Source organism: Natrix helvetica, assembly GCF_964273705.1.
Source record: "Natrix helvetica genome assembly, chromosome: 4".
Classification (NCBI taxonomy): domain Eukaryota; kingdom Metazoa; phylum Chordata; class Lepidosauria; order Squamata; family Natricidae; genus Natrix; species Natrix helvetica.
The window spans coordinates 9777665-9802123 of NC_138550.1; the positions used below are offsets into that span (position 1 = coordinate 9777665).

The 24459-nt window shown below is 45.0% G+C and overlaps 1 protein-coding gene across 2 annotated transcripts in view; it reads left to right on the forward strand.

The window, feature by feature from the left end:
* Positions 1-24459, forward strand: part of LOC309390713 (putative N-acetylated-alpha-linked acidic dipeptidase) — a 50006-nt gene that overhangs the window by 16259 nt on the left and 9288 nt on the right. The window contains exons 9-15 of one of the 2 annotated variants that reach the window (XM_081950350.1): positions 1381-1466; positions 5516-5635; positions 6407-6489; positions 7690-7753; positions 12329-12396; positions 21752-21843; positions 21919-22009. In XM_081950350.1, the coding sequence (XP_081806476.1) occupies positions 1381-1466; positions 5516-5635; positions 6407-6489; positions 7690-7753; positions 12329-12396; positions 21752-21843; positions 21919-22009 (604 nt within the window). The remainder of the gene's footprint in view (positions 1-1380; positions 1467-5515; positions 5636-6406; positions 6490-7689; positions 7754-12328; positions 12397-21751; positions 21844-21918; positions 22010-24459) is intronic. The other variant, XM_081950351.1, reaches the window with a different exon arrangement.

Sequence of the window (24459 nt, forward strand, 5' to 3'; positions counted from 1 at the left end):
TGACTTCTACTGTACAGCACAGTGGAGTTGCCATGGTAATAGCTTCACAGTACGCCACAAAAGGGCTCCAATCCAATACAGAATTAGGATAAATAAATACCCGGGCGACTCCGGGTTATCAGCTAGTAATAAATAAAATAAAAGGGTCGGGAGACAACAACACTTTCTCTTTTAGAATGGGATAGATCAGGAGGTAACTGATGGCGGCTAGTCGATAAACCCTCTCATGAAATGAAATGAAGTGAAGGAACTGCTTGGGGTAATATAGATAATCCTCGCCTAGTGTCCATTTGAATTATGACCTCCCCCTGCTCCAAAATTAAGTATGAAATGAAAGTGTATGGCCTGGTTTTCACTGACAATCTTCCAGAAGGACTTTCATCATGGGCATCCCACAGAAGAAGAAAAAAAACCAGCAGCCCTAACTGTTTTTATAAGGGACTAGTGAAAACCTGGCATTGCCCAGGTATTTATTTATAGGGGGAAAATGTCCGGATCAAACGTAATTTCTAATGTTGGATTTTCCCCCTTACCAGAGGGAGCCCCCTTGTGGTGTACTGTGAAGCCATTACCATGGCAACTCCACTGCCCTGTACTGTAGAATCCATTTTAAGGCAGTACAGTAGAAGCCATTTTAAGGCACAACAGGCTGTATCTTAACAGAACACACACACCGAGGAGTTTTAGGGGTGTCTTACCTCCACAGTATTTGTTTCCAGAGAGTAAGTAATCTGTGTACCATATTTGGTTGAAATTACTCAAGACGTTCCAGAGTTATGCTGAGGAGACACACACACACACACACACACACACACACACACACACACACACACCTGTTTTTCTACAGAGAGAGGATATCAAAAAAAATTTAAAGCATCCTTTTAGAGAAGCATATATTTAGTATTACATTTTTGAACAGCAGCAAGGATTATCTTCGCACAATATTGGAAAGATGAAGCAACACCTCAAGATGAAGAGATAATTGAGAAGATATTAGACTGTGCAGAAATGGACTGTCTTACACTGAAAATCAAACCGAAAGAAAACAGAATATTGTAAAAACTTGGAATTTATTTTATTGGTGGCTGGAAAAAATGGGGTGGAGAGTAAGAATGGCATTTGTATTGTTAAGCAAATTAAATACCCAGACAACACAATGTTGATTGAGCACTAAGGAATGTAATTAATAGAAAATTTAAAAAATTTATTTTAAAAAAGAAAAAAACCCAGCAGCATTAGGTTGCCATATTCGATTGTATGCCAATGAGCGGTGCAATGAAGTGTAGTGCAGAATATAAGCCTTGCTCTTTTTCCAAATCCAGCTGTTTCACTTTTAAGGATGTTTAGCCTGATTCTTTTCTTTTTCTTTAATTGCATTAGAAAAGTGAGAATGCACATCTACAGCTTCAAGCAAGTGAGACGGATTTACAATGTGATTGGAATTCTCCGAGGAGCAACAGAGCCAGGTAAAGTCTGTCTCACACACAGGTTTTGTAAGATCTAGTTTTGCGTTATAACACATTTTCAGAGAATGAAATTCCAGGAATTGGTGTCTCTAATCCAGTGGTGGGTTCCGGATCCCGTTACAACCGGTATGGTGCAATGGGGCTGGGCGTCCACCACATGAATGCACACATAGCGCGTGCATGCGTACTTACCACCCGTGACGCTACACAATACCTCCACGACGCTCCAGCTGCTCGGCGGAGCGTTGCGCAGGCGCTGTACGCTCCATGCACAGAAGCCGTGAAAACCTCAAATACCAGTAAGGAGCGCGGGTGGGCCCTCCTGAGCACCGTACCGGAACGGTACCCAGTGCTCCCGGCAGGCACTGGTATGCCCGTACTGGAGCGTACCGGTTGTAACTCACCACTGGTCTAATCAAATGGAGAGTAGGACTAAGGGGTGCCATGATAGCAGTCTTCTAGTATTTGAAGAGCTGTCACAGGAGAAGAGGGGGTCAACCAGTGGTGGGATTCAAATAATTTAACAACCGGTTCTCTGCCCGAATGACCAGTTGGTAGGTGTGGCTCGGTGGTCATGTGACTGGGTGGGCATGGCCAACTCAACATCACTCAAGTCGATGGGCGCTTCACCTTAGCTGTTACAATGTAATCAGGGTTAACCGGAGAGGCAGTTTCTGTAAGCAGGGCAATAAAGATTAGGCTAGAAACACCAGAATGTTTCCTTCCTGCCTTCCTTACAGGATTAGCCCTGTAAAATGGAAAAAATGAGATTACTTCCAACAACCGGTTCTCCAAACTGCTTAGAAAGTTAACAACTAGTTCTCCCGAATGGGTGCGAACTGGCTGAATCCCACCACTGGGCTCAACCTATTCTCCACAGTACCTGAGGGCAGGACAAGAAGCCATGGATGGAAACTAATGAAGGAAAGAGGCAACCTAGAACCAAGGAGAAATTTCCTAACAGTGAGAACAATTCATCAGTAGAACAGCTTACCTTCAGAAGTTGTGGCTACTCCATCACTGGAGGCTTTTAAGAAGAGGCTTGGCAAGACACTTGTCTGGAGTAATATGGAGTTTGCTGCTTGAGCAGAGGGTTGGACTAGAAGACCATAAGGTCCTTTCCATCCCTATTATTCTATGTGTTCTTTTTTAAAAAAAATATTTTAAAACATACAAATACAAAAACATAGACGTGGATTACATTTATACAACGCACTGGAACTTCATGTTCCTTCTTATATCAGTTTCAAGTCGGTATATACATTCATCTTTACAATTTTCCCCCTAATATGTTTCACTTAAATTTCACAATTCTGAACCCTCTTAATTAACTATCTAGTATTTTGGCTGCTTGCCTCTGATAAGCTTTGTTCTTCTTAAATTCTTCTTAAGTACCATATTTTTTGGAGTAAAAGATGCACCTTTCTCCCCAAAAAAGAGGGTGAAAATCTAGGTGCATCTTATACACTGAATACAGCCTTTTTGGCCTCCCGAAGCCCCGCCCCCTTGCAAAAATGGCCGTGCATAGCCTTTAGGAGGCTTCCAGTGTGCTCCTGGGGGCTGGGGAGGGCAGAAATGAGCGGAAAATGGGCTGTTTTTTTGCTCGTTTTTGGGGGGGGCTAGTCCCCAGGAGCACTCTACAAGCCTCTTAAAGGCTATGCATGCCCTTTTTCTGATGAAAAACGGACCGTTTTGGGGAGGTCTGCAGAGTTCAAAAACCCTTTTTTTTTTAATTTGCCTCTTCAAAATCTTGGTGCATCTTATACCCCAAAAAATACATACATACATACATACATACACACACACACACACACACACACACACACACACACACACATGACATTTAACCTTAACTTGTAATTTTTATCTTTCTTAGGTTCTTATCATAAATCTTTATTTTTTTTCCTCCAAACACCTATACCACGTTCTAAGATCATCTGTAGGGCAACCTCAACATGCTATCCTTAGCATGGATAGCATTTCAAAGCTTAGTCCCTGCCAGTGGCGTAGCGTGGGTTGTCAGCACCCGGGGCAAGGCAAGTAATTTGCGCCCCCTAAGATGTTGCGCCCGGTGCGGCCGGCCCCCCCTGCACCCCCCACGCTATGCCACTGCCCCCCTGCCAGTGCAGGGTCATCCCAGGAGCTTCCGGAGCTGAGACGGGCCAGTCTGACGCCCCAACCCTTCTCTTCTCTTCTCTTCCAATATTTGTGTTTGTTAAATGCAGTAACTTCACTTCCTAAAGTGAGTAAGAGGCTTCTTGGCATGGAGTGCGGGGTGGGGGGAGGTCCCTGCTTTTGAGGAAAGAAGGAATAGACCGACTGCCTTGTGGGGCCGGGAGGCTGGTGAGCCCCCTCCCTCCAATTGCACCGGGCAAGGGCTGCCCAGGTGCCCATCGCCACTGTTCGGAGAAGAGCGTCAGTGGCCAGGAACAAAGCAAGCCCTCCTGGCTGGCAGGCGGGGCCGGGCAGGGGCGACCCAGCAGGCTTTCTCGACCCGCCCCTTCCAGCTGGCCTGTGCGGAAGCGGGAGGCGCGGAGCAAGAGCCCGAGCCTCTGCGCCTGAAGCGGCTGCACGGCGGCTTCTTCACGGTGCCTCCCGCACACCGGGTGAGCGGACTCCGACTGCCAGGGTGCCCTTCGCGCTCCCTCGGCGGCCGGGCGGGCTGGGGTGTGTAGTCCGCGCTCACCTGCCGGGCGCCGGTGCTGTATCCAGGCAGGAGCTGCTCCCCCAGCCCACCCTGACACACACACACCGGCTGCTTCCCCCCGCGCCCCCAAGCCGCAGAAACGGCCTTCTCACCAGCTCTCCTTCCAACTGGGAAGATGCCGGAGCATCAAGGAGTTCAAGAAGCTGAACCGGATCGGAGAAGGGACCTATGGCATCGTCAGAGCTGCGAGTGCGAGCGCGCCCCCCCCAGATGTTGCGCCCGGTGCGGCCGGCCCCCCCTGCACCCCCCACGCTACGCCACTGGTCCCTGCTGATGGATGCCTTCAGGGAACAGAACTGGGAACAGAACTGGATGCCAGAAGTGCTCTTGTAAATTAAGACAATCCTACTCAGGGGTATTAATTTCTTATTTAAGACTCATTTTTAAAAGCTCTAAAATAATAAAAGAAAGGATTCATGGTGGCCCCTTTTTCCAGGCCCCTTTTGGTGAATATTTTCCAACTTCTGTAGAGACTCTTCTCAGTTATCCAGCCCATGGTTGTCCCAAAGGTGCTTTTTCAAGAGGCAACTGGACTTTCTTGTTTTTTCTTTTGAAGATGTTTCGCTTCTCATCCAAGAAGCTTCTTCAGCTCTGGCTGGATGGTGGGGAAAGGAAGGATGTAGGCTCCTTGCAGACGGCTGGACATTTGCATCCTTTTAGAGGGTCACTGAGGCCACTTGGAGATTTATCTCTGTCCTCAGGGACACCTGAGTGGTGCAAATGGTTCCTGTAGTCTGCAATTTTTTCCTCTGGAAATCCATTCCTACTCCCACACCATTCAAAAGGCGTCCGTCCCAAATTGCATAGCTAAAAGGCTGTAGAGATTCTCAGTCATCCAGTTCATGGTTGTCCCAAAGATGCTTTTTCAAGAGGCAACTGGAATTTCTTGTTGTTGTTTTTTCATTTGATGACATTTTGCTTCTCATCGAAGATGCTTCTTTAGCTCTGACAGGATGGCGGGGAAGGGAAGGATTTATATTCCTTGCAGACAACTGGTTATTTGCATCCTTTTAGAGGGTCCTTGAAACACTTGGAGGTTTATCTCTGTCTTCAGGGTCACCTGAGGGGTGCTCCTGGCTCCTGACCAGGAGATAAACCTCCAAGTGCTTCAATGACCCTCTAAAAGGATGCAAATGGCCAGCTGTCTGCAAGGAATATAAATCCTTCCATTCCCCACTATCCTGCCAGAGCTGAAGAAGCTTCTTGGATGAGAAGCAAAACGTCTTCAAATGAAAAAAAAACAACAACCAAGGATGACCAATTGCCTCCTGAAAAAAGCATCTTTGGGATTTACCAACTTCATTATCATAATGTGAAGCTTTTTTCATCCCTTTTGATCCAGATAGATACGTCATTCTGGGTGGCCACCGTGATTCATGGGTGTTTGGTGGGATTGATCCCCAGAGTGGAGCTGCGGCTGTTCATGAGATCGTCCGAAGTTTTGGGAAGCTGAAGCAGGAAGGTAAGGCCAAACATCTTAAAGCTACTGAAGTTGAGAAAGGCCGAGAGAAAAGTGGGAAGGTTTTGTGTGGTTGTCTGTAAGCACAGCCCTTGCCTTCTGTCAAATGTTTTAAGTTATTTCAAACAATGCCTCCAGAAGTTGTGAATGCCCCAACACTGGAAGTCTTTAAGAAGATGTTGGATAGCCATTTGTCTGAAATGGTGTAGGGTTTCCTGCCTAGGCAGGGGGTTGGACTAGAAGACCTCCAAGGTCCCTTCCAACTCTACTATTGTATTGTATTGTATTGTATTGTATTGTATTGTATTGTATTGTATTGTATTGTATTGTATTAAAGAGCCATGGTGGCACAATGATTAGGGTGTAGTATAGCTGATTCTCACCAGGCTCAAGGTTGACTCAACCTAATGCTGGGAACGATTGAGGGCAAAAGAAGAAAGGGACAGCGGAGAATGAGGTGGCTGGATGGAGTCCCTGAAATGGCTTAAATGGACTCCAGAGGATGGTAGAGGACAGGAAGGCTTGGAGGAACGTTGTCCATGGGGTTGCGATGGGTCTGATATGACTTTGCAACTAACAACGACAAAAAATGGGACTATCCCACTGCACCCATTTTTAAGTGCCTGCTTGTTATTCATAAACTGCTGAAAAACAAATGAGAATTAAAAGCAGAGGAAACAAGGAACAGAATATTGTCATTTGGGCTGGCTTGACTCTCAGATGAATATTTTTTTTACTATTAAACTAACGACGCTCTAAATATTATAAATATAGGTTGGCGACCCAGGAGGACAATAATTTTTGCTAGTTGGGATGCTGAGGAGTTTGGCTTAATGGGATCAACAGAGTGGGCAGAGGTAAGTCAACATGGTTGATTACGGTGTGTGTATTAATGTAAATTATTTTTCAGGGGAAAAAAATCCTGTACTTTTTGAAACGAGTATCATGGCCTTTAATTTGCACAAATATCTTCAATATCTTGCAAAGAATTTCGATTTTGAGGACCCCTGAGAGTGTTATAACTAATTAAAATGATAAAAATTAATTATAACTAATAAAAATGTGAAAAACTACAAACTGTAAAATTCAGGATACCGTATTTTTCAGAGTATAAGACGCACCTTTTTCCATCAAAAAAGAGGCTGAAAATCTGGGTGCGTCTTATACACTGAATACAGCATTTTTTTGCCTCCCGAAACCCCGTCCCTTCACCAAAATGGGCGTGCATAGCCTTTAGGAGGCTTTCAGAGAGCTCCTGGGGACTGGGAGGGCAGAAATGAGTGAAAAATGGGCCGTTTTTCGGAGGTTTGCAGAGTGCAAAAACTTTTTTTTTTAAAAAAATGCCTCTTCAAAACCTTGGTGCATCTTAAACTCCGAAAAATATGTTAATAATGGAGGCTTGTAGAGATTAAGTGTCACCTGAGGGTGTTAGATTTGTGATGGATCATTTAAAACAAAAATTTATTATTTATTATTTATTTATTTATTTGAACTTATTAGTCGCCCCCTCTCCCCACAGGGACTCGGGGCGACGTAAAAAAAAAAGCTATTCAGATAGTCCTTCAACTTACAATCACAATTGAGCCCAAACTTTCGGATGCTAAGTGAGACAATTGTTAAGTGAGTTTTGCCCCGCTTTTCGACTTTCCTTGCCACAGTTGTTAAGTGAATCTTCAGTTGTTAATTTAGCAACACTGTCCTTAAGTGAATCGGTCTTTCTCATTGACTTTGCTTGTCAGAAGATGGCGAAAAGTGCATAGGTGTGAAAAATGGTTACAAATTACTTTTTCCGTGCCATCATAATGATAAATGGTTATTAAATGAACTGAGGATAACCTTTATGTAAAAAGTAGTCCATAAAGAAATATTTTTGTCTGTAATCTGAATTCGTTTTTGTTAGGGATGTAAACTACTATATTTTTATATTATTCAGTGTCTCTGTATGCTGGTTTGTGCGTGTTATTCCATATCACTCTCATTACTCTTCTCTGCATACTCGCTCTCCTAACGGGGAGCTTAATTACTTAACAGTTTTCAATTCCTCCTTTCCGTTGTAGGAAAATGTCAAAATACTACAAGAGCGGGCTGTGGCTTACATCAATGCTGACTCCTCTATAGAAGGTAAAACACACTGGTGTGATTGGTCATTTCTGAACTGCATTGATAATGGACAATTGATAAGGTGCTTTGAAAGTTCTGAGCTTGTCAAACCTTCCTTCCCAGGGATTTAAGATTAGATTTCAGTTGACATTGTCTTACAAAGTTTAGATAAGAAATATGAGATTAGTGGCGTTTGCTCAAACCTGAGCTTTCGCCCAACTCTGTAAACTAACTCCAAATAACGAAATAACAAAGATAGAAGGGACTTTAGAGGTTTTGTAGTCCAGTCCCCTGCTCAAGCAGGAAACTCTGTACAATTTCAGACAAATCCAAGAAGAAATTTCCTGACACAACAGTTATAACTATACAATGAATGGTTGTGGGAACTGGGCATGCCTATTCTAATGAAGAGAAGGATTAAGAAGGATTAAGCGTGTAGCAGAGTTTAATGTTTGGCTAAAGGAGTGGTGTAAAAGGGAAGGCTTTGGTTTTACTAGTCATGAAGCCTGTAGCTGGTCCAATGAAAAACTGTACAAAAGAGATGGGTTGCACCCATCCAAGAAAGGAACTGAGTTACTTGGCATTAAATTCACAGATTTTCTTGATAAACATTTAAACTGAAGAGCGGGGACAGAGAATTAATAGATACAGAACATCTCTGTCCCCAGCAAACTAAAATTCATAGGGTTATAAATGCATGTAACATAGATGTGTGTGTGGGTAAGATTATCACTCCTGCTGTCAAGCAAAACCAAGCATGTAATAGTGATTGTCATACCATGTGCATGAATCACACAAGTGGCAAGAAAATAGGGGCAGTCAGGCATAATACAGGTTATGTAGACAGTAAACACAAGGTCAATCAAAATGGACTCAAATGTCTATATACCAATGCACAGAGTATGAGGAATAAACAGGGAGAATTAGAAATTCAAGTAAAAGAGGGCAGATATGATATTATTGCCATTACAGAAACTTGGTGGGATGAAACTGACAAATGGAACATACAGCTAGAAGGATTTAAATTATTTAAAAGAAATAGACCAAATAAAAGAGGAGGTGGAGTTGCACTATATATAAGAAATAACTATGTCTCTACAGAAATAGAGCACAACAATAATGAGAACTATCTTGAATGCATTTGGGTCAATATTAAAGGTTGTGGGGGAAATGACATTGCCATAGGTCTATACTACAGGCCACCCAACCAAGCAGAGGAAGAAGATGAACTTTTTGCTAGTCAGCTAACTAAGGTATGTAGGAAGCACACCACAATAGTAATGGGAGATTTTAACTACCCTGACATCAACTGGGAAACAAACTCTGCACCAAGTGGAAGATCCAACAGGTTCCTAACAAACCTAGCAGACAACTTTGTTTTCCAAAAAGTAGAGAAGGAAACAAGGGGATCAGCCATACTGGACTTAATTCTCACTAACAGAGAGGAAATGATAGAAGGTGTTGAAGTGACCATGCAATATTGGAATTCAACATTATCCAAACACAAGTAGTAGAACAAAGTCAAACTAGAGTCTTGGACTTTAAGAAAGCTAATTTCAATAAACTTAGAGAGAGCTTGGGAAAAATTCCATGGATGAGAATCCTCGAGGGGAAAACAACTCAAGAAGCTTGGGAAATTTTGAAAAATGAGATTAGAAAAGCCCAGTCTAACACAATACCAATGAAGAAGAAAAACAACAGCTCCCAAAAGAAACCAGCATGGCTGCATAAACAACTATCTGACAAACTGAAAGACAAAAAAAGTAAGTATAAAAAGTGGAAGGAGGGGGACATAACTAAGGCAGAATATCAGCAAATAGCCCGAGCCTGTAAAGATGAAGTGAGGAAAGCTAAGGCTCACAATGAAGAAAGGCTTGCCACAAAAGTAAAAATTAACAAAAAAAGCTTCTTCCAACATGTTAAAAACAAGAAAAAAGTTAAGGAAACAATTGGTCCATTGCTAGGAGAAAGTGGCAAGAAGGTGACAAGCAACAGGGAGAAAGCAGAACTATTTAACTCATGTTTTGCATCTGTCTTTACACAAAGGGATAAAACACTCCAACCTATCAAAAGCAGCACCACAAAATTAGGAACACAAATTGAAATAGGGAAGAAAATGGTAAGTGAGCACCTGTCTACCCTAGATGAGTTCAAATCACCAGGACCGGATGGATTACACCCCAGAGTTCTGAAGGAACTAGCAGACGAGATCTCAGAACCACTGAATTATATCTTTCAGAGATCCTGGAACACCGGGGAACTACCAGAGGACTGGAAAAGAGCTGATGTAGTTCCCATCTTCAAAAAAGGGAAAAAATTAGATCCAGGAAACTACAGACCTATCAGCCTAACCTCAATACCAGGAAAGATTCTGGAAAAAATAATCAAGCAACGAATTTGCGAACACCTAGAAGCAAACAAAGTAATAGCCAAAAGCCAACATGGATTTGTCAAAAACAGATCATGCCAGACTAATCTTATTGCATTCTTTGATAATGTGACAAAATTAGTGGACCAGAGGAATGCCGTTGATATAGTTTACTTGGACTTCAGTAAGGCTTTTGATAAGGTAGACCATAACCTACTACTAGATAAAGTAGAAGAATGTGGGTTAGACAGCATCACCACCAGATGGATACGTAACTGGCTGACCAACCGCACTCAACGTGTAGTCCTCAATGGAACTGCATCTACATGGAGGGAAGTATGCAGTGGAGTACCCCAAGGCTCTGTTTTAGGCCCAGTACTCTTCAACATCTTCATCAATGATTTGGATGAGGGAATAAATGGGGAACTCATCAAATTTGCAGATGATACCAAGCTGGCAGGAATAGCCAACACTCCAGAAGATAGGCTTAAGATACAGAAGGATCTTGACAAACTTGAACATTGGGCACTGTCTAATAAAATGAAATTCAATGGTGAAAAGAGTAAGGTTCTACACTTAGGCAACAAAAACGGAATGCACAGGTACAGTATAGGTGATACCTTACTCAGTAGTAGTAACTGTGAAAGGGATCTTGGAGTCCTAGTGGACAACCATTTAAATATGAGCCAGCAGTGTGCAGCAGCTGCCAAAAAAGCCAACACAGTTCTAGGCTGCATCAACAGAGGGATAGAATCAAGATCACGTGAAGTGTTAATACCACTTTATAATGCCTTGGTAAGGCCACACTTGGAATACTGCATTCAGTTCTGGTCGCCACAATGTAAAAAAGATGTGGAGACTCTAGAAAGAGTGCAGAGAAGAGCAACAAAGATGATTAGGGGACTGGAGACTAAAACATATGAAGAACGGTTGCAGGAACTGGGTATGTTTAGCTTAAGAGAAAGAAGGACTAGGGGAGACATGATAGCATTATTCCAATATCTCAGAGGTTGCCACAAAGAAGAGGGAGTCAAACTATTCTCCAAAGCACCTGAGGGTAGAACAAGAAGCAATGGGTGGAAACTAATCAAGGAGAGAAGCAACTTAGAACTGAGGAGAAATTTCCTGACAGTGAGAACAATTAATCAGTGGAACAACTTGCCTCCAGAAGTTGTGAATGCCCCAACACTGGAAGTCTTTAAGAAGATGTTGGATAGCTATTTGTCTGAAACGGTATAGGGTTTCCTGCCTAGGCAGGGGGTTGGACTAGAAGACCTCCAAGGTCCCTTCCAACTCTACTATTGTATTGTATTGTATTGTATTGTAAGAGTGACATGATAGCAGTCTTCCAATATTTGAGGGGCTGCCACAAAGAACCTACTTTATTCTCCAAAGCACCTGAGAGCAGGACAAGAAATGATGTATGGAAACTAATCAAGGCGAGAACCAACCTAGAACTAAGGAGAAATTCCTGGCAATGAGAACAATTAATAAATAGAACAGCTTGCCTCCAGAAGTTGTGAATGCTCCAACAACGGGAAGTTTTTAAGAAGAGATTGGGCAACCATTTGTCTGAAGTGGTATAGGGCTTCCTGCTTGAGCAGGGAATTGGATTAGAAGATCTCCAATCTTACCAACTTTGCTGTTGTGGGTCACTCATCTGAGATCCAGCTTCCACACTGTAATTTTTACTAAAAATGTTCCAAACATTCATTTGTTTGTTTATTTGTTCATTCATTCATTCATTCATTCATTTGTTAGATTTTTATCTTGCCTTTATTACTTTATAAGTAATTCAACATGGTGGACATGCCTATAATATTCTCCCTTCTATTTTCTCCACAACAGCCCTGTAATGTAAATTGGGCTGAGAAAAAGTGGCCAGCCCAAAATCACCCAGAAAGACTAGAATTCACTGTCTCCTGGTTTCTAGGCCAAGTTGTGGCCTCGCCAACATTTGAATGTTTTAAGAAGAAATTAGACAAGTCATTTCTCTGAAATGCTATAAAGTCTCCTGATTGGACAGGGGATTGGACTAGAAGACCTTCAAGGTCTCTTCCAACTCTATTATCTAAAAAAATCCAAAAGCATTAAAAAAAAACCCAGAAACATAAAAAGAATAAAAATCCACATTCAAACTAGGTTGGTTGGGTTTCCCCCAAATAAAATTTAATTATTTAAAAAGATTCCTCCTAAAATAGAGTAATGATACCGTCCTTTTCTTCCAGGTAACTACACTCTTCGAGTTGACTGTACTCCATCGATGCATAGCCTGGTATATAATCTAACTAAAAAGGTAAAATATGGTCAGATGTACGGTGAAGTCACATATCTTATCGTTTCGGAGAAGAATTCAGAACAATTCTTCGTAAGGTTCTAGCGAGCTTCAGATCTTCCAGATCTAACTGGGTTCATCCTGGTTTCTTTTTCTACCCCAAAGATGGGTATTGTTGGATTCGGGCAACGAGAGAACAGACTGCGGACACGTAGTGACTTATCAGCTCTTTATTAGTAGTAGTAGTGATCCAGCTTGCTCTGTGGCTGGAGGGTTCCCCTTTTATAGGAAACGGGTACGCCTCTCGACCAATCAGAGCGATACCTGTTTCCCGCCGTAGCGACGGACCAGAGAGGAGACTTCCTACGATATATGCTAATATCTAACACCCCTCCCCTCTTAGACGGAGTATTCCGGTTTGTTACATAATCCTTAAGATAAGTGGGTGTTTGCCTTACATGGGTGGAACGCCGCAGTTCTGGTTGATTAGGAGTGGTTTCAGGATCGGTTGCTTTTTCTGTTTCGCGTTTGGGGGTCTGCTGGCTTTCGTCGCTTTGGCTTTGTTCAGTTCCGCCTTCGACCTCTTGTTCTACCCTGGGCTCACAGGTGTCCTGGTTTTCTGTGTTGGGGTCCTCGGATGGCTGACTTGGTGTTGGCAGATAGTTGTCTTCTGCCGCTCGCAGGTCGGAGTGAGTCAGGCGACCTCGTAGTTGATCGATGTGCCTTTTCCAATTCCGTCCATCTTCAAGCTCTAGCAAATACGATCGCGGACCCGTGATGCCAATGACCCTTGCCGGCATCCACAATGTTCCCCCTGCATAGTTGTGGGCGTATACTGAATCCCCTATGCTAAATTTCCGAATTTTGCTTGTAGAGTCTGGGGGCGATGTGGCAGAGTAATTTGGGTGTAGACGGTCCAGGTGAGACCGTAGACGGCGGCTCATGAGTAGTTCAGCAGGGCTCCTACCCGTCGTTGCGCTGGGGGTGATATGCTGAATTAGGAGGTAATGGTCAATGCGTGTTTGCCAATCACCTGGACCCATCCTAGCGAGGGCCTCTTTTGTGGATCGCACCATTCTCTCCACCTGTCCGTTTGACGCCGGATGGAATGGCGCGACGAGGGCATGCCGAATTCCCTGACCTGCTAAGTACGTTTCGAATTGCATGGCCGTGAATTGGGGCCCATTATCGGAGACCAGGAGGTCGGGCAGGCCATGAGTGGCGAAAAGTCGCCGTAGAACCTTAATGACTGCCTCTGCCATGGTTGAAGTCATTAGGACTACTTCTAGCCATTTGGAGTATGCATCCACAACTATAAGGAAGGTCTGACCTTGGACTGGCCCTGCGAAATCGATGTGTATTCGCGACCAGGGTGCTTTAGGCTTCTCCCATTCAGTGGCTGGCGCTTCCGGGGGTGCTGGTCTCGATTCTTGGCATGGATCACAAGTGGCCACCCATTCCTCTATTTCTTTGTCCATGTTGGGCCACCAAACATAACTTCTTGCTAATGCCTTCATTCTAACGATCCCCGGATGCCCCACATGTAACGCTTCTAATACATTTCTACGTAACGCATAAGGAATAACAACTCGATCCCCCCACAATAAACAACCTTACAACACAGAAAGTTCATCTCGTTTCCCCCAAAATAGCTTGAATTCCGGGCCCACGTTTCCTTTCGGCCACCCCCTCCAAACCCAGGTTTGCACTTGCTTTATTATATTGTCCCTAGCAGAGAATCTGGCAACGTCGCAGGAAGAAACCGGTCCTGAGTCCAAACAGTCAATCAACAATACCGGTACCTCGGGAGTGGGGTCTGGCAAGAGATCCGGAAGTGGGCAACAGCTGAGTGCGTCTGCATGTCCTAGAGTGGAGCCCGGTCGATGAATTAACTTGTATGAGTACGCGGCCAGGAAAACAGTCCACCTGGTCATGCAAGGAGAAAGGGAGACTGGTGTGGGGCGGTTTCCCACCAAAAGTCCCAACAGTGGTTTATGATCTGTAATCAGTTCAAAATCGCGGCTGTAGAGGTATTCGTGGAAAGGTTTTACTCCAGCAACAGCAGCTAACGCTTCCCTGTCCATCTGGCTGTAGTTCCTCTCGGCCGAAGAAAGAGTCCTGGAGTAAAAGGCGATGGGTGCTTCGTTCCCGTTTGGCATCCTGTGGCTGAGGACTGTGCCGACGCCGAATGGGGATGCATCGCAGGTCAATACCAGTGGTAGCGTCTGGCTGTATTGCACTAGCAGCGAGTCGGTGGTGAGCAGGCGCTTGACTGCGGCAAAAGCTGCTGCTTCGGATCGTCCCCATCTCCATGTTGCGTTCCTTTGGAGTAGTCGATGAAGCGGTTCAGCAACAGTCGCCTTCTGTCTCAGAAAAACGCTGTAGAAGTTAAGTAGTCCGAGGAAGGCCTGCAACTCGGTCTGATTTCGTGGTGTGGGGGCGTCCTGGATCGCCTTAATTTTCTTTGAAGTGGGGTGTATTCCCTGACCATCGATTCTATATCCCAGGAATTCTACACTAGGCACGTTAATTTGGCATTTCTCTTTTTTGAGGTGGAGACCCTTCTCTCTGATTCTGGCCAAAACAGTTCTGACTCTTTTTAGTAGCTGCTCCTCGTTTGCAGTGGACACCAAGATGTCGTCGAAGTAGGGGACGACTCCCGGTATCCCTTGCAAAAGCTGTTCCATGACGCTCTGGAACAGACCTGGAGCAATACTCACACCGAATTGTAGCCGGTTGCATTTGAATGCTCCTCTGTGCGTCACTATAGTTTGGGCCTCCGCTGTGGCGCTATCCACGGGCAGTTGCTGGTAAGCTTGTGCCATGTCTAATTTAGCAAATATTTTTCCTGGTCCCAACGAGTGCAATAAGTGTTGTACAACTGGCACAGGATATGTGCTTTGTTGTAGCGCGACATTAATTGTGCATTTATAGTCCGCGCAGATGCGGACTGACCCGTCTGGTTTGACTGGGGTCACAATGGGAGTTTCCCAGTGCGCGTGATCCACCGGCTCAAGGATTCCTTGCTCTATTAACTTATCTATCTCCTTATCTATTTTTGGGCGGAGTGCAAAAGGCATTCGTCTCGGTTTGAGTCGGATTGGCGCCACTTTGGGGTCTAAGTTGAATGAGATTGGTTTACCCACATACTTACCAAGACCGGGGCTGAACACATCCTCGAACTCCTTAAAAATCTGCTCAGCGCTGCTGTTCTCCACGGCGTTGATCCCGGTGACTTCTAGCCCCAAGGCTTCAAACCAATCTAGTCCTAGAAGGTTCTGTAACGGCGCGCTGGCGATGGTCACGGGCAGCTGGGCTACGATGTCCTTGAAACGGATTTGGAAAGTGCCTTGGCCCACGATGGGTACTCGGTTCCCCTGGTAGTCTCGTAGCAGGATGTCTGGTGCACGTAGTTGGCTCTTTTTGAGGCTAGGGATAGCCTTTTTCATGGAGGCCCATGAAATGATCGTCAGGGATGATCCTGTGTCAACTTCCAGCTCGCAAGGAGAGCCCTCCAAGAGGACTGTGACTTTCAGCTTTTTAGGCCGCTTGGTGCGGACCTGACTTATTGTGGTGAGATACGTTCGCGATTCCTCTCTCTGGGACAACTCTATCTCAGCATCGGTATCCTGACAATACTCTCGTTGAGCGTCTTGGTAGAACGCTCTTTCAGCTCTTTGTGTGTAATCTCTCTGGGAATACGCCCTTTCAGCTCTTTGGGGATTGTCTCTCTAGGTAAACACTTGTGGATTTCTCTCTGGGCGCCCTTTTTGATTTCGCCAAGCCCCTGGGTTGGGCTTCTGTTGGCGGTACATTGGAGGCTGCCGTGAGGAGGCAGGGACTTCGCTCCGGCACACTCGTGCGATGTGCCCAAATTTGTTGCAGTGTGAACAAACAACGTTCCTGAACTGACAGGTAGACCGGGGGTGATTCCCTCCGCAGCTTGCGCAGGGCGGCAAGCGGAATCCGGGTCTCCCCCCAGGCCTCATGTGACTGCTCCGCATCAGGTGACTGTCCTCGAACTCGGGATCCTCGTAGTCTGGATCTGTGTCCTCGTAGTGGACTCTGGTGTGTCTGGGTGATGGCTGGTTTACGTGGAACCCTCGTTGTATTGTTTCCGATGATCTTTCCGCTGACTCGGATGCTCTTGCTTCGTTGAGTGCTATTTGGAGGGTTAAATTCGGGTTGGACAATAGTTTTTTCTGTAGCGAAATGTCCTTTAACCCACACACAAGTCTTCCCAGGATTTGTTCGTCCAGATCCCTGAACTCGCAATGAGTCGCTGCTTTACGTAGAGCTGCAACATATTGGTTGATTGATTCTCCCGCCTTCTGGTTCCGCGTGTTGAATTCCTGGCGGCAAACGTGGCGGGAAGGTTTTGGCGCGTAATGAGTCTGTAGAGTCTGTTGCAACGCCATCCATGATACCGCTTGTATCGGAGTAGGCGCGGTGAGGTCTCTGGCCGTGTTGAAAACTTCTCGCCCACAGTAGCTGAGGAAGATGTTTTTCTTTCGGGCATCGGTTATCCCCGTGTATTCGTTTGCTTCGAGAAAACACTTGAAGCGAATCATGAAAGCCTCCCATTCGTCGTTCGTTGGGTCGAATGGAGCGGGTGGAGTGTGCATCGCCATCTTCTCTTCGTTTGAATTTGCCGCGCTGCGGTGTCCTGAGATGGCTGCCGGAATTTCTGCCGAATTCCTGGGCTGGATCGAATCCTGAGATTCTGAAGTAGCTCTCTTCGTCCTATCTGTCTCTCGATCCCACCTTCGTCGCCAATGTTGGATGCGGGCAACGAGAGAACAGACTGCGGACACGTAGTGACTTATCAGCTCTTTATTAGTAGTAGTAGTGATCCAGCTTGCTCTGTGGCCGGAGGGTTCCCCTTTTATAGGAATCGGGTACGCCTCTCGACCAATCAGAGCGATACCTGTTTCCCGCCGTAGCGACGGACCAGAGAGGAGACTTGCTACGATATATGCTAATATCTAACAGGTATCTCTGCTATATCAGGTGTTTTGGATCCCATTTGCCCATTCTTTTAATGGTACACTGCTGAAAATGTCAACCTCCCTTTTTTAAAAAAAAAAAGAGATCTCAAAGAGCTGTTTAGAAATGAATGCAATACCTTGCAACCAGCATTTCTTTACTGATAAGACTCCATTTCTCTAGCTTGTTAAACTACAAGTGGCCGTGTGCAATAGCATGTGAGAATAACCTTGGGCAGGGATGGGCTTCAAAAATTTCAGCAACGGGTTCTCTTCCCGGTTGCTGGGTGGGCGTGGCCATGGTGGGCACGGCCTAGTTGACCTCCTGCACGGTGGAGTGTGTGTGTGTGTGTGTGTGTGTGTGTTGCCTTCCTCAGGTTCCGGAGGCTTTCCTTGAGCTTCTGGGAGGGCGAAAACTGCCTCCCCTGGGCTCCAGGGGCTGGAAACAGGCCTGTTTCTGATCTCCTTGAAGTTCCAGGAGGCCCATTCCCCACCCCACCCCCGCATCAGTGGTGAGTTACGATCAGTACGTCCCGGTACGGGCGTGCCAGTGCCTGCCAGGAGCACCAGGTACCATTCCGGTATGGTCTCCAGAGGGGCCACCCGCTCGCGCTCCTTACCGGTATTTGAAGTTTTCCGGGCTTCCGCACACAGAGCATACAGCGCCTGCGCAATGCTCCACCGAGCATCTGGAGCGTCGCGGGCAGTAAGTATGCATGCATGCGCTGTGCACGTTCATGTGGTGGACACCCAGCCCCGTTGCACCGTACCGGTTGCACCGGGATCCGGAACCCACCACTGCTTCACGTGTGCTTTGAACTTACCTTGCATCCAAAATGGGCTATGTAGAGACTCCTGGGAGGGGTGGGGAGGGAGCAGTGGGGCGGGGTAGGTGGGGCCAGCCATGGATGGGATTTGGAGGTTCTCCAAATCGGTCATAACATTAGCTATAGGTTCTCCCGAACCTGCCCGAACCCGTAGCAGCCCATCCCTTATCTTGGGAGATGGAGGAGGAAGTTTTGCAGTAAAGTAGGATTACTGGTAATTCACCAAGGTATGTCTCTTTTCTGAACTACCTTGCAAATCTGACATCAATCTTGCAAGACTGAGAGTATTCCTCCTCTCCTCTCTATTCAGTCTCTGGAAAACTAGGGAGGGTCTTTTCCCAAACTCTTCCCATGCTGTGGAGTCCTAGGAGGTCCCTGAATTTGGTTGTTTTCTTGCAGACATTTCATGACCCAGCTAGATAACATCATCAGTGCTGGAAGAGAGTAGGTTTTGCTCTCTTTTTATATACTAGTAGTTGTCCCTGTCAGTGGGAGTGTTTTTGGTATACCTATTATCAATGCCTGATAGGTGTACAAAAAACTGAGTTTTTAAGTCCCATCCTCTGGATATCTCTAGTTGTAGTGATTACGACATTATCTAGAGCCAGAAATCTAGTCAATGTCTCTTTCAGCTCAATGCAGCTCACAGATTGCTACTGTAGAGATAAAAAAAGGGACATCCCCTTGGAAGTCATCTTAGAAAATTCAGGCTAGAAATCTAGCAAATTAAACAGCCATAAATTCTATGAATGCAAGACATCCACTCACTGTTTGAAGGTGATCAGGTTCGCAGGCTACGCCTGGTCCAACGTCCACATGAGAAACTGCCCTACCTTTGCAGTCCTGGAACTTGCCGTGTTGAAGGCAACATTTGAATTGTGAGGATCTAATTGCCTTCCTTCTGCCAACCTAGCAGTTCGAAAGCATGTAAAAATGCAAGTAGAAAAATAGGGGCCACCTTTGGTGGGGAAAGTAAAAGCGTTCCGTGCACCTTCTGCATTGAGTCATGCTGGCCACATGACCACGGAGACGTCTTCGGCTAGCGCTGGCTCTTCGGCTTTGAAACGGAGATGAGCACCGCCCCCTAGAGTCAAGAACGACTAGCACGTATGTGCGAGGGGAACCGTTACCATTAGTTGCCTTCCCTGTACAATTTTAATCTCAAGATCTCAACGTGGGAAATCTATGGAGATTCTCAGTCCTTCGGGTCATGGTAGTCCCAAAGGTGCTGCTTTTTTTTTCTTTCAAGAGGCCACTGGGCGTTCTTTGTTTTTCCTTGAAGGCGTTTCGCTTCTCATCCAAGAAGCTTCTTCAGTTCTTGGATGAGAAGCAAACTGTTTTCCAGGAAAAAGTCCAGTTGCCTGTTAAAAAAAAAGAAGAAAAACACCTTTGGATATCAACAGGAGAAGATTAAAGACTCAAAGGGCAGAATTGATATCTGCAGCTTGGTTGATCTAGAACAGAGTTCTTCAACCTCAGCGAATTTAAGACGTGTGGATTTTAACCTGCTGACTGAGAAACTTTGGCAGCAGAAATCCACACATCTTAAACTTGTTGAGGTTGAAAAACACTGGACTGGACAATATTAGTTGAGTTGAGTTTACTTTATTGTCATTGCAAATGGTACAACAAAATTAAATGCCGTTTTCAGTGTATATTGCAATTATAAAAATAAAAACACAAACATACATCCTTTATATTCTATATAATTGAAATTGAAAACCCGATATTGCACTATATGGTAGAATTCAATATAGTTACTGCCCTGGGATAGAAGCTGTTTTTTTAGTCTGTTTGTCCTTGTTTTTATTGCCCTGTACCGGCGGCCAGATGGTAATAGTTCAAAAAAAAAAAGTGCCCAGGATGAGAATGTTTTGAACTTTCTTAAGGCAGCGGGAGCTATAAAGCTCTTCCAAAGAGGGGAGAGGGCAATCAATGATCCTCTGGGTAATGACGTTGACCCTCTGGAGCGCTGTCCTATTTGCCACTGTGCCACTGGCAAACCATACACAAATGCAGTAAGTTAGAATATTCTCTATGGTGCAGTGGTAGAAGATCAACAGCAGTTTTTCATTCCGTTGTTGTTTCCTGAGAAGCCTCAGATAGCATATTGTGTGGTTGTGTGTGATTTTCCATTGAGCTCATACTTGTCTGAGAAACGAAGGCCTTCCAGAATAACAATAATTAAAAACAGCCACTTTTCTGTTAGGTACGTAAATAGTACAGTACCTTGAAAAACAAGGGTTATGTGGCTTGAATAATGAGATTGCACCAAAGTGTAGCTTAGGAATGCCAGTATCAGCATGTCGAATTTTGTAGAGAGTTGCCCTCATGATTAAGTAGGCAAGGTAGCTTGTAACCCACAATCTATGATTTTACAAAAGCACGTTGTGTCAGATACCAGGCTCTTTTAATGTGGTGTTGTCCAGATGTGTCGGATTCCAAAATAACCCCCCTGGGCATTAAGGGAGTTGTATGTATAATATAACTGGAGCAAACGAGTTGAGAAAGTCTATATTACATATCTCCCATTTAGACCATTGCAACATTGAATGCATACAACACTTCAGATTCAATCTCCAAAGGTTGTTTTGGAGCACACAGAAATAGAACAGCTGTTTGTAACATCTTAAAGCAACAGCACCTTTTCCTGGAATCATATGGCTCCAGACCAGTGGTGGGTTTCTAATTTTTTTACTACCGATTCGTTCGTTCGTTCGTGTGTTCATGTTTGTGCAGGCACGCGACGCTTCTGTGCATGCGCAGAAGTGTCCGGGCAGGTGGGCGGAGCCTCCCGCCACCACTACTACCGGTTCATCCTATCCGGGCCGAACCAGAAGCAACTCACCTCTGCTCCAGACAGGCACTATTTTGTATACATTTCTCAATTTTTCCCCTTGAAAAAGATTAGCAATCACAATACCTCTTCACAGGGCTTTGCAGCCCCTCTCTAAGTGGTTTACAGAATCAGCATATTTCCCCTAACAATCTGGGTCCTAATTTGACCAAGCTTGAAGGGTTGGAAGGCTGAATCAACCGTAAGCCGGTCAGGATTGAACTACTGTCGGCAGAGTTAGCCTGCAATATTGCATTCTAACCACTGCACCACCATGACTCTTGGGAATAATGGTATCTTGCCTTTCTTCTATAGTTTATTTATTTATTTATTTTGTTGAACAATTTTCTTTATTTTGTAACACAATTTCAATCCATTTCAAACGCTCTGGTATATCTAATATGTACATACAAGTTATTTACATTATTTTTTCTTTTATGCGCGTATCTATTTTATACAGTATACGATTATTATATTTACATCACTATATATATTACATTTTTGCCATCTCTTAATTTACTTTAAACTTCTTGATCTTTACTTCTATTCTCCAACCAATTATACCATGTGTCCCAAATCAAATAGTATTCCGTTTCTCCTCTTCCTTTTGTTTCCATTGTTAGCCTATCCATCTCTACACATTCTAACAGGTTTTTTTAATCGCTATTCTATCAGAGGGGTGCTATCGTTTTGCTATAGCTTCATTAACACAACTCATGTCTTCGTAGATACCAAGCCCTGATGAAGGATTTGAAGGCAGATCTCTTTTTGAAAGCTGGTATGAGAAAAACCCATCAAGGGAACAGAAAGGCTTCCCAAGGTATCTCATGTTAAAATAATTTACAATTTCTTACATCACTTGTTCCCCTTCTCTTACCTATTTTCTTTCTAACAGGGTAAACAAGCTGGGTTCCGGCAATGATTTTGAAGTCTTTTTCCAGAGGTTGGGAATTGCTTCTGGTAGAGCCCGTTACACTAAAAACTTTGTAAGTGTGTTAAAATAATTTTTTGGGGGGGGAGAGGGTGGTGCCTTCAAGTCAGTGTTGACACATGGTGCCTGCCTGGACCAATCCCTACAGGTTTCTTGGGAAGATTTTGAAAGTGGTTTGCCATTGCCTCCTTCTTAGGGATGACAAAGAGTGACTGGCTCAAGGCTTCCCAGCTGGCTTTGTATGCAAAGCAGGACTAGAATGAAGGACCTCCTGTTTTCTAGTCTGGTTCCTTAACCACCAAACCTGCTCTCTCTTGAAAGAATAGTCTGAAGAAATCTAATTGAAACTGCCTTCCGCACAGGGGTGGGATCAGGGGTGAAATCCAGCAGGTTCTGGCAGGTTTTGGGGAACCGGTAGTGGAAATTTTGAGCAGCTTGGAGAACTGGCAAATGCCACCTCTGGCTGCCCCCAGAGTTGTGTGGGAATGGAGGTTTTGCGGTATCCTTCCCCTGGAGTGGGGAGGGAATGGAGATTTTGCAGTGTCCTGCCCCTGGAGTGGGGTGGGAAGGGGGATTTTGCAGTATCCTTCCCCTGGAGTGGTGTGGGAATGGAGATTTTGCAGTATCCTTCCCCTGGAGTGGGGAGGGAATGGAGATTTTGCAGTATCCTTCCCCTGGAGTGGGGAGGGAATTGAGATTTTGCAGTATCCTTCCCCTGGAGTGGGGTGGGAATTGGGATTTTGCAGTATCCTTCCCCTGAAGTAGGGAGGGAATTGAGATTTTGCAGTATCCTTCCCCTGGTGTGGGGAGGGAATGGAGATTTTACAGTATCCTTCCCCTGGAGTGGGGAGGGAATGGAGGTTTTGCGGTATCCTTCCCCTGGAGTGGGGAGGGAATGGAGATTTTGCAGTATCCTTCCCCTGGTGTGGGGAGGGAATGGAGATTTTACAGTATCCTTCCCCTGGAGTGGGGAGGGAATGGAGGTTTTGCGGTATCCTTCCCCTGGAGTGGGGAGGGAATGGAGATTTTGCAGTATCCTTCCCCTGGAGTGGTGTGGGAATGGAGATTTTGCAGTATCCTTCCCCTGGAGTGGGGAGGGAATTGGGATTTTGCAGTATCCTTCCCCTGAAGTAGGGAGGGAATGGAGATTTTGCAGTATCCTTCCCCTGGAGTGGGGAGGGAATGGAGATTCTCCTTCCACGCCCACCAAGCTACTGCCACAGAACCAGTGAATTAAAAAAATTGAATTTCACCACGGGATGGGATCCTACCGGTTTAACAACCAGTTCACTGAGTGCTTGCTTTGCTTGTGCGCTCTTGCTTCGCTCACTTGCGTGCTTGACGTGGGCTGCATGCACGTGTCCAGTTCAAAGGAAAACAGCAGAGGCGTGCCAATCCACTCTGCCACGCCTATCAGCTGGGCTAAAATACAAGGAAATATAGTCCAGAGGCGGGCAGGCATGGCTACTTGTAGGTCGGAGTGAACCGGTTCACTCTCAGCTGATCTTCAGAGCTACCAGTTTGTCCGAACTGGACCAAACCAGTAGAATCCCACCCCGGCTTCTTCAACCTAAAACTCTCCAGATGTTGGCTGTGGATTGTGGGAACTGCAATTCAGGACTTCTGAAAAATGTCCAAAGAAAGAAAGCAGCAAGCATTCCATCTGGAGAATCTGAAATCTTTCCACTTCAAAGATAAGAATTACCTGTGAAAGCCCATTTTTCTTATCTCAGGTATTTCCCAATAGTTCAGAAGATGTAAATTATCTCAGAATTTAATTCCAGTGGAAACAGATGGCATTTCCCTTGTCAAGCTGAACAATCCACAATTGCACAGATCTGATTGAAAGCCCAAGGCAATACTGTACTAAGTACAATATAATTTGGGCCTCACCTTGTGCCGTCTAAATATAAAAGGAGATAGTAAAGATCTTCAGAGCTTATTAAATCACTTTTCTTATTTAGTTTATCGATTTACAGCCAAAGGCCCAAGGAAATAACAAACAAAATAAATAAATTAAATAGTTGAACATGACAATATAATACAGAGTAAAAGAAGCAACATAACAAAGGAAGTTTGGAGAAAATGACCTAGCATATATAACCCTAAAGACCTCGACTCTAGGGGGAGGGGTGCTTATCTCTGTTTCTAAGCCGAAGAGCCAGCGCTGTCCGAAGACATCTCCATGGTCGTGTGGCCAGCATGACTAAATGCCAAAGGCGCACGAAGAACGGTTACCTTCCCACCAAAGGAGGCCCATCTTTTTCTACTTGCACTTTTTACATGCTTTCGGACTGCTCGGTTGGCAGAAGCTGGGACAAGTCACGGGAGCTCACTCCTTTAAGCGATGCTACGGATTCGAAACCCCAAACTGCCGATCTTCCTGATCGACAAGCTCAGCGTCTTAGCCGCTGAGCCACCTGTGTATATATAACCCTAGTGTTTCTCAAATTTGGCAACTTTAAGATGTGCGGACTTCAGCTCCCAGAATACCCCAGGTGGCAA